Source organism: Epinephelus fuscoguttatus, linkage group LG1 (assembly GCF_011397635.1).
Source record: "Epinephelus fuscoguttatus linkage group LG1, E.fuscoguttatus.final_Chr_v1".
Classification (NCBI taxonomy): domain Eukaryota; kingdom Metazoa; phylum Chordata; class Actinopteri; order Perciformes; family Serranidae; genus Epinephelus; species Epinephelus fuscoguttatus.
In genome coordinates this window covers 26,732,964-26,743,546 of record NC_064752.1, presented here as the reverse complement: position 1 = coordinate 26,743,546, position 10,583 = coordinate 26,732,964, and the positions used below count along the sequence as shown (strand labels likewise).

Here is a 10,583-nt window from a genome sequence, read left to right as displayed (position 1 = left end):
AAAGGAAATATCTACTTGTAACACCTTGTCAGTGGATGCATGTGTCCACAGGTTGTGACTGATTTAAACACTAGGTGGTTTTTTTTTGCTTTTGTTGTCTGATTAATTTTTAGATGATTAAAGATGTTGAATTTTTCAGTGATGCGTGAATGAAAAAGCAAAAATTAGAAAACTTTTTTTTTCAGCAAAATTATTATTTTTATTATTTATTATTTTTCTACTTTTTTTTTTTATCCTGTAGTGTGGCGTTCATTCAATTAGCGGCCGCAGGCCACATGTGGCCCAGAAGCAACCTCTGAGTGGCCTGGGCAGGGATTGGTACTGAGACCCGGTATTAAGCGGCCCGGGGCAAATTTAATCGAGACCGCAGTAATAATAATAAGCTCCGCTGCTGCAGGCTCTTATCGTTACTTTTTAAAGATTCAATTTCGTGTATCATCATGCTGCAGCCTCTCTCGTGGTATGCGTGTCAGGGCTGACCTCCTCCTCACAGCACACACACTTAGACACACACACAGGGAGACACAAACACAACAGAGTGAAGTCAGACAACAGCAGAGAAGCCGTGGTGCAGCCAAAGGGAATATAACTGTGTGTGTGTGTGTATATACACGCTAAAAAAAAAAAAGTGGACAGGTTGCTCGCTGCAGAAAATGTGGCCCATCGACATTTTCTGGCTTAAAAATCCGGCCCAGTTAAATGTGTAATTGAATAGCCCTGCTGAGAAATACTGAGCACTCTGTAGCACTACGTCTCAGTGAAAGGGCGAAGCTGAAGACTTTGAAGCCCTTTCTACCAAGTAAGTACAACTTTTCTACTGTAACAGTGCTGAATCTTTATTTTATTAAGTAATTCTCGATATTAAACTCCTTGTAGTTTATTTTTTATCATGTGGGATACAGCCTTTTTTAACGGTTAAGGACGAGTTGATTTATCAAAAATACGAAGTTTATAAATTAGTAATGAAAGTAATCATTATACACACTTTGCTAATGCTTTGTGAGAGCATTGTGTTTGCGTTCCAGAGCCAGCTGAAGTTCAGGAAAAAGGATCAATGAGCATGAGGTCGATGAGCAACACAGACGAGCAGCTTTAGCACCATCTAGTGAGTTTTTCCATGCCTTGTCTCTCTCCTTGGTTAATATTTTGAAGTAATGTGAACAGATTGTGATTGGGACACAAATAACAGATAGGATTCTTATGACAGAAATATATTGATTCTTTTTAAAAAAAAGTTTTGATCTGATAAATACTGACACTATAAAGTATCAGTACCAACAGGGATTATACTCGGATAACAATAGATGTGAAGATAGTTCATTGTACAGCTGCAATGATAAGATGATTAATCAATTAATTGGCAACTATTATTTATCATGAAACAATTGCTTGTTTTGTTTTTTTTAAATAAAATAAAAGCCAAACATTTGCTGGTTTCAGGCATCTTATATGTGAGAATTTGATGCTTTATTTGTCATGTGATAATTAGAACAATAGCTTTGGATATTTGGACTGTGGGTTGGATAAAACAAGTTCTCTGCTTGTTCTCTGAAAAATACACAGCATGTTTTACTTTTTTCTGACATTTTATTAACAAGCCAATTAATTGAGAAAATAACTGGCAGATTAACTGAGAGTAAAAATAATTTTTAATAATAAAGTTGCAGCCCTAGTTAATTGTTCAGATATTCTGCTCAGAGCAAACTGTCATGTTGCTGGTATGCAGTTTAGAAATGAACTTAATGACTCGCTTATAAATGTTTCACGTCTCGGCCTGCTGCAGTTTTTCGCTTTTACTTTAGTCTCTAACTCTGAACTCTCCTCAAGAATGTTGATCATTAAAATCTAATTTTAGGTTTAGTGTTAGCCCAGCTAAAGTCTTTGGTCCATGGTTCGAAGTACTCTCTGAACTGAACAGATTTTGGATCACAAAGTAGAAGCTTGGGAGGATTGTGTCACCTTTAGACAGAGCCAGGAGAGCTGTTTCCTTGTTTCCAGTCTTAGTGCTAAGCAGCTAACCAACTGCTGGCTTAATATTCAATGTTACCATAAGAGATAAGAGTGGTAATAATCTTCTCATCTAACCTGGCCAGCTAGCAAATAAATGCATTTCCCAAAATCTCAAACTTTTGCTTTATAGGGACAGTTCAGATTTTGAAGTGAGGTTGTATGAGGTACTTATTCATAGTCAGTGTATTATATACAGTAGATGGTGAACAGCACGTCCCCAGTTTGGAGCAACAGGCAGGAGAACCACCATAGAAGTTAAGCGAAGTACTGGTGTGGATGGGGTCAGCAGCAAAACATATTTTAGCCACCTAAAAAATCACTGTAGGCTTTAGAGTACGCTATAATATAGATTATTTTCAGCACTTTACCTTTCTGATTGGGAACTGGAGCTGTTTCCACCAGACTCCTTTGACAAAACAGTAATTTTACATTACTGAAAACAGGAGCTGTTGGTCTGCAGCTTAACCGATTGAGGCAGTGGTAAACCAGAAACTCCTGTGTTATGAGAGATCAAGTTCCTGGTTTCGTCTAAGGTCTCTGGTGGCTTTGAAGAGGGCAATATAACAGCTTCAGTTCCCCGTTGGAAAGGGTTGTCTTACTCCAAGGTAGAGTGCTGAAAATAATGTCAGCTGCGGCCTTCTTTTAGAGCAAATATCTGACTATTCCACTTGTACAGTTCAGATGAAGGATGGACCTTGATACCAGCAAACAGCTGTAATGCGAATGATATCACACAGGACAAAAACAAGTGATTTGACTTGGCACTGATAATAATAAGAGGTAAGATGGAAATGGTAGAAAACAGTTTAATCAGTATAAACACAAAGCGGCAGAGTAAAAGAGACAATCCTCTGTTGGGATACCAGAGTTGATATGATTGACCTGGTAGTGTTGATTCTTACGGCATGAAATCTATACACTGAATTCATATGGTCGGTAAAATGGCATCCACAAAATATCACATCAACTTGGACTGAAAGTAGTAACTACAATAAAAGATATTTGCTCCCGAGGATCAAGAGTGTGAAGGAAGTTTTACATATTTACTTACATTTAAAAGATTTGTCCTCGATTCATTTACAGGCCACTCTGTACAGTAAAAATGGATTACAGCTCAAATAGTATTACAGCACAATTTCGCATTATTTTACAAATGACAAAAGCTCTGTAGCTAATCTATAAAATACAGTTGTTTAGTCACTGAACTCCAATGAATGCGTTCATCCCTCCAGATAAAATGATGAAAAACAAGAGCGCTTTTAATGTCCGTAAAAAAATGTGCTCTCTGATTTACAAAAAAAAAAAAGATGTATCAAAAGTCCTTTGAGTCCTTTTTAGGTCTGCACATGCAGGTTTGCCCCCTCGGAGGCTGAGAAGGCCATCAGTCTGTGTCTCTGGAAACATCTCTCATTGATGAGGAATAGCTTATATGGAGCATCCGTTAATAGGCAGCGATACTTTCCTCCTTGTTTGCAAGTTCAGAAATCCGTGGAGCCCGCACTCGACTGCTCTGTGCCTCTTGGACATTTCAGGCTTGTAACTTAAAAACCTGAGTCTGACTCCTCCAACAAACTCAGACTGGCACGAACACCAACAGTAATGTAAGCAGGCAAACCAGGAAGACGTCACAAAGTAGTTAATGCATGAAAAAGGAATTTCCCTGAATGTTTGCAAGTCTACGACTAAATGACCCACCCCAAAAAAACATGACCTCTTTATTGATCCACAGTCTTCAAAACAAAATACATATCCTTGAACAAAAAATAAAAAAAATGACCACCAACAAATGTGGGCAGTAAATAAAAAAAGTGCATTGCTTCAAGTATGTAAACAAAATGATTTCTTTAAAGGGAGAGTGAGACTCGTTGTGTCAGTGTGCGAGAGCCTGGGCCAGTGCAGTGACTCCTGAGGTTTGGCACACATGTATGAACTCACACACACACATGCGCACAGCACAACACACACACAAACACACACACACACACACACCTTCAGAGGATCATGATGACGAGGGTGAATTCCTTCTTTTTCCACATTTGTTTTTAAGCAGAAGTCTGGTGCTCCCTGTTTGCAGTCAGTGTTGAGGAAGGAGTCTCTATGACCTGCAAAGACACACCCCTCCGTCAGCGCAGTCACATGGAGGTGTTGCAGTGGCTGCTGGGAAAACAGGGTGGTGTATGGAGGAAGAGGAGGACAACGACATGGAGGAGGAGGTGGTTGGAGGAGGAGGTGGTTGGATTTAGGATGGATGGAGAGGAATGCAGCACAACACAAGAGAGAACATAGAAACAAAAAAAAAAAATAAACGTGAGGCAATGAAACACTACCACACTTTCTCACACACACACACACACACACACACACACACACACACACACACACACACACACACACACACACAGACACACACTCTGAGGGGTGACGGATGCTAAAATGATGCACCAATCTGAAGACAGTGATCCTGATTGTTTTGAATGAGGATCAGAGCTTCATGGGATAAAATTAAAGAAGAGAAATCTATGGTTTTTGGAAAGAGAGAAGGGGCAAAGAAGGTTAATTAGTAAACTATAATTTATATTTTATACTGTTATAAGACCTGCTGTATTTAAAGAACCGAGCATGTAAATGTGCCTTTGATATAAATATGCCTTTAACAGACACAGTATACGTGCATGGTCACACCTTAACCAGATGAGGGCCTGTTAGAGGCAGATGATGTGTGACTCCTGTCTGACTGTGGGGGCTTTTCACTATGCTAACAAGTCTCCTCACTTCCCTCACTCAAGGATCTTTTTTGCATGTCCTCAGGTCCTCAGGCCACACACCAAACTGATGTCAGAGAACACGCATCGCCTCTCATTGAGGTGTCTCACCCAAAAAATTGCACATGAACACACCAAACCTATGACCAACAAATGTGTGAGTTTGCCTGCGTGAAAGGACATACCCCTCCATACCATCAGACGATGGTTATCTGTAATCCTCATTCGAAAAGGTAGACCGTCTTGACACTAGTTAGCCAGTTAGCATATTAACAACACAATCCAATGTTGAAACAACAGAGTAATATTACCGTGCGCCTGTGAACATTAACGTAAACCATCAGAAAATATTTCTACTTAAGTGCTCAATGGCTAAACAAAAAAAATCTGAGCCTCCTGTAACAAGTTTGTTTCGACCTCACTCCCCTTTGACTTTAGCTCTTTCTCACTTCCATTTCTCTTTTGTGCACTGAGCTGAACTGCCAATCACAATGATTTAATTTACTGATGGGCTGCACTGTGCTCACGCCAATACAACATGCTGAATCGGTGGGAAAAAAGGCCAACTCCTGCACCCATAAGGGCATCAGACACACACCAATGACACAACTTTGACCGATGGCCAACCGTCAGCTTAATGTGTCAGGGCCTTGAGGAGAGACAACTTTTGAAATGGCTCCAGTATTGGGCAAGACTGTTCCAGCTGAAGCAGCAAAAACAGGCTCAATGTGATCCCAACAGGCAATTGTGCACTGCCAATTTATGTCCATTAAAAGTGTTTGTTTTTGCCACTGACAGGCTCAGATTTTAATTTGATGTGTCTGGCAACATTGTGGAGAAGACTACAGAGAAATTTAACATATTTCTTTACCTTTCACTGGTCTGTTTGTTAGTGTGTGCAACCAAGTCTCGCTTAAGGAGAGGTCTTGTTCTGAAATCTTGCGCACTTTTTCTCAAAATCAGCTAAACATTAAGCCATGATATCTTTTATATCACACTGTGCTACACTTTCTGTACTCCAACACAAGAAACTCTTCCTGGCACTCCTCTCTCCAACTCTCAGCAATGATTCCACCGTTATTTTTCCTGCAACAAGTCCCCTCTTGGTCTTGGTCACAATAGTCTTGGTCACAATAGTGAAAGGTAAGAAAAAACATTTCACTTCTAACGCATTTTTTCTATTATGTTGTCAGACACTGATAAAAATCTGAGCCTTTCAGTGGCAAAAACAAGCAGTTTTACAGGACGTACAGTGAGCGTGCACAATTGCTCGTAGGGATCACATTGCAGCGCGTTTTGCTGCTGCGACTGCAGGACTGGGCACTGGGCCAGTTTCAAAAATTCTTGTCTCCATTAGTCACTTAGACACAAAAACACTAAAAAGTAGGGTCCTGTCTTAAAAAATACAGAAGTTAAGAAATCCCTTTCTGGCAGAAAGGCCTAAAGACAAACTTCTCCCAATGTCCGATAGCGTCAGTCTTAGGCAACATCAATTACTGTGCTACATGTGGAGGTGTACATTTACACGTCAGGCCACTTCCAAGTAGCATACACGTTTCCTTGCCATAATCTCCTCAAGAGGCCTGCTATCCTCGCTCATCATATCCTCAATATGTATTTAAGGGACTGGAGGATCCTCCATAGTGGCAGGTCACAGGAAGAGAGAGAGGACGTGAAGAAACAAGTTAGCATGATGAAAAGCACCCTGTGTCTTCAGAAAGTCTGTCCCTACTTAATACTCACCACTCGTGCAAGTATCTAAGCTTTAATTCACAGTGAGCTTTAATTGTCTTCATATTGGACACGCTGCAGCTTAAAGATTTAAAATTCAGAGCTAATTAGTTCTTCTTTATTTTACTCTGAACCAAGACAACTAGATTTGCATCAAGGACTCAGCAGCCTTAAAATAATGAAAAGCTGGAGCTGCACATCCACAAAGAAGCAAAGGATAAGAGATTAGATTCAGATGGATATAAAAGCTGTTGTAGAAATCAGTCCTGTTCGCTTTGCTCTTAAAATAGCCTGTAATGTCGCTTTATGATTCAGAGCTACATTTAGATTAACTGTTCTGGGTCCAGTCGTAGTGTCATCAGAACTGTGTAGGATCCCTCCACACTGTGGGTGATCAAGCAGGAGGTGCTGTCTTCATTTGGTTTAACATTTAAGATAATTAGGTGGAAATGAGACAGACTACGAGCAATGAAAACAACCACTGAGGACGGCGGCACAAATCGTAGTTTGACGCAGACAGCTGGACGAAACACTGAATGACTTCTGCGACACACAGTGACACAACACTGGACACGTTTACAAGCAGAAAACAACACTGTTTCTTTTATCAGTATCTGATGTTGCTTTTTTATCTCTCTGACTTTAAAGGTCTGAGCTCCTGTAAATACTCACTCTGATCCTGATGAGTCACCATCCACCGTCCCCGCCTTGATGCTCATGGCGACACCGTTCAGCTGATCTGGCGGGCCGAGTTTAGCCGGGCCGGCTCGACCGTCACTGGAGGAGGATCCATGCGGAGACACTGTGCTGGGGGTGTTTTCACAAAGTTCATTGTGGATGCGGTTGAGACCATTTCTCTCTACGATGGGAGAAAGCTGCTTCTTCTTTAGGATCCCTGCAGAGAATGAACACAAGATGATTCGGGTTAATTTTTCAAAACAGTTGAATGATTGTGATATTTTACCAACAATATCTTAAAAAAAGACACAACTAAACTCCTGCAGGTGTTGGCACGGAGCTGAACTTTACCTTTGTGAGGGTGGGCGTAGATGTTTGGCAGACTGGGCAGCAGCACCATGGTGCCGTCTTGTGTCCGGTCGTCCGATAACGTCCGGACGTCTCGGCTGAGACTCGGCTCTGGATTGGCCACAGTGTCTAGCTTCATTCTGTCTGTACCTGCAAGCTCGCCGTCGCCCACTGCCGCTGCGTAATCTCCAGGCCAGTACATCTTACTCAAACTGTTATCTGAAAAACAGAAACAAAGAATTAGTTCAATGTCGGAAAAATACTCACTATGAAGTACTAGATACTAAAAGTTTTATATGAGACTAACTTAAAGAGATGGTTGAGAGACTAACGCTACATTAATTGCCTTGTAAACTTACTGTAAATCACACTTCATTCGAACTCAAGGGAAAAAATAAAACTCATCAAAACTGTCTTATTCCTGTTAGTCATCTTGTTAGTTGTCCACTGTTCTGTCAATCACCAACTATGGTTTGAAATAAACTCTAAAAGTTAGATGTAAACATGTGCAGTTGTCCCCTGCGGCCGTTTACAGTCCTGTAACGTTATCCCCACCGCTCACAGTCGCCATGTTTCTAAGCTCAGCTGCCTGTTCCACCAGACTGACCTCTGGTGGTGTGCTATGTGCACTACACACAATACAACCTCAATACAGCATCTGCATATGAGTTCAATAGAAAAGAAGAGCGTCTGTTTTGAAGGTATTTAAAAGAAATCATACTGTTGGGATTTCTAAATACGATGGTATACCGTGTTACCATGATACCGCCCAAGCCTACTGGATTCAGATGAGCTTCCGTACCGTGTGGTTGTGGTCTCTTGGCCACATTAGAAGCCAGGTTTTCCCAGCATTCCTCTGGGGGGAGTGGACCCTCCTCGTCTTCACTGTCAGAGGAGTGTGTGGAGGCGTAGGAGCCGCTCTGGTCATCCTCGAGAGACAGGTCGCTGTCCGAGTCGCTGTCACGATCTGCACACAGACAGAGGGAGGAGGTTGATACAGTCATACCGATCATTACAGTTAAACTAAAACAGAGCTAGTGAATAAGAGTAATACCATCCAGATGCTCTTTAGTTTCATGGAAGAGCGACGCATGGTCGTTCAGAGCGATGTGCGCCTGACTGTTACTCAACCCGTCGTCCCTGAGAAGACAGAAGAGGTCAGTTTACTGCTGCTGCTCCTGCTGCTGCTGCTGTCGCTCTGTCAGGTGATGCAGCATACTAATCTTGGTTTTGTTTTCTTACCTGAGGACAAAGGGAACGTAGCTCTGCTGGCTCTTGCCGCTCTGCATGGTGCCGTTCAGAGACACACTGGAGTCTCCAAAGGGAAGGTGGTATAACCTGCCGTCCATGTAGTTTGTGTTGCATTTGTAGCCCTGAAAATACACAGATGAAGGATAAGATGAGTCTTCTAAGAATTTTGTTGTTTCTCTGACCTTGTGCGGTTGAGCTGCTGATAAAAACGCACACTTTGAGTACAATAATTAAAGAAATACCTCACCCACAAAACATTTATTGGTATATCAATGAAACAATGAAAAGTATTGCATTTGATGTCTCCATCTGCTGGTGGACCATCAAGATAAGAGTATGCATGCTTAATATGATGATACCAGTAATTCCACTCCAGGAGAGACTTGATGATCAGTGAAATTAGGTGGGGAAAAAAGTGGATCTATTGATATCAGTTGTCGGTATCAGTTGTTGGTCATCTGTCAAATGAGTTGTTACAAATCAGCAAATCGGATATCGGATATAGCATCTCCAGTTTAAGTATAGTTCTGCTGTTGTTTAACGTGGATCCCATTTACTTAAGTTGGTGAAGAATGTTCACCTGTTTTTGGACTCAATTTTTTCCATAGAGTCATAAAAGAAAAACAAATTTATCTTCACCAATTCAAGCTAACACAGGGTGAGTAACTGAAATAAAAATGATCACTTTGGGTGAAGTATTGGTTTGAAGGAGAGGATTTGTGTTCTATATTTTCCTTTTGTAAATAAATCCCATCAAAACACCAAAACCAACTATTTTTTTTTTAGCAAGCGTTACTCAAACAGAGTAAGTGGTGCATTTGCTGGGGACTATTCTGAGCAGAAAATTAATGCATTATTGAGTGTTTCCAACAAGTCAGCCAGTGGAACAGAGTGTCTCACTGATGTCTTTTGGACAGTGGAGCTCTGCGGTGCAGAGGAACAAGATATTTTAAGGTCTGGCTTTGACAAAGCTTGTTAATGGGACTAGTTCATTGTTGGCTTTGATCTTTTTTGGGTCTTCCCTTGAGGTGGAAACTACATCTCATTTGGTGGTTTCACATTTGAAAAAAACACAGATGCTGTAATAATGATACAAAAATATGAACAGAAAGATGTGACAGTTTGAGTGTTTGTAGAAAAGCTCCCAACATGTAACTGAAGCTGAGCTGCATCCAGAGAGTATCTGACAGAATGGAGTATTTTCCCAGAGTGTGTGGCGTGGGACTCACAGAGGCCTTGGATTTGATCATATGATCCGGACGCTTGCGGCTGCAGCAGTATTTCATGGCATTCCTCGCTTCCTTATTGAAGACGATGCGGAAGAAGAAGACAAAGGGACCCTGTGGTTGGACGGCAGAAGAGTGGAGAGGGTCAGAAGGGGAAAAAAGACAGTGTTTAACCATTCAAACTGTGTCGGAGGTAAATGGAGGGCTCACCTGCACACAGTTGAACCCAGCGAACAGGTAGTGGAAGATGATCATGTCGCTGTTGACGGAGAGGAGCGCCAGGAAACACGTGATTGAAACCAGGAGGAGAACGCCACCTGCGGTCTTCAGGCCTGAGCTGCAGAGTCACATGAGAAGTTAGTGAGCAGCTGTCAGGATGATTTCTATGCATGCATTGACCTGAAGATGGAAGTTGATGATAAGCGACCAGCAGCCACATCAGGAGGGCGACGAAATCAGAAACAGAGCAGCACATTGTCTCATGGAGGACTGACCATGAACATGAAAAGAACAAACGGTGGAACAACAAAGTCTTAAATCTGCAATGTCATTAGTGCATTAACAAATCCATGGGTTA

The 10,583-nt window shown here is 41.5% G+C and overlaps 1 protein-coding gene and 1 long non-coding RNA gene across 2 annotated transcripts in view; one reads left to right on the top strand and one right to left on the bottom strand.

Moving 5' to 3' along the window:
- The first annotated feature begins 260 nt into the window (after window positions 1-260).
- Window positions 261-7,271, top strand: LOC125893123 (uncharacterized). The gene is made up of 3 exons (XR_007449835.1): window positions 261-1,105; window positions 4,061-4,317; window positions 7,152-7,271. It is a non-coding gene; the product is annotated as an uncharacterized LOC125893123 (long non-coding RNA).
- The window catches only part of celsr2 (cadherin, EGF LAG seven-pass G-type receptor 2), a 97,038-nt gene continuing 89,265 nt past the window's right edge, over window positions 2,811-10,583 (bottom strand). The window contains exons 28-35 of the mRNA XM_049583630.1: window positions 10,217-10,343; window positions 10,010-10,120; window positions 8,772-8,902; window positions 8,584-8,669; window positions 8,332-8,496; window positions 7,533-7,748; window positions 7,176-7,398; window positions 2,811-4,112 (exon numbers count right to left, since the gene is read on the bottom strand). Coding sequence (XP_049439587.1) covers window positions 4,106-4,112; window positions 7,176-7,398; window positions 7,533-7,748; window positions 8,332-8,496; window positions 8,584-8,669; window positions 8,772-8,902; window positions 10,010-10,120; window positions 10,217-10,343 — 1,066 coding nt within the window. The 3' untranslated portion in view covers window positions 2,811-4,105. The remainder of the gene's footprint in view (window positions 4,113-7,175; window positions 7,399-7,532; window positions 7,749-8,331; window positions 8,497-8,583; window positions 8,670-8,771; window positions 8,903-10,009; window positions 10,121-10,216; window positions 10,344-10,583) is intronic.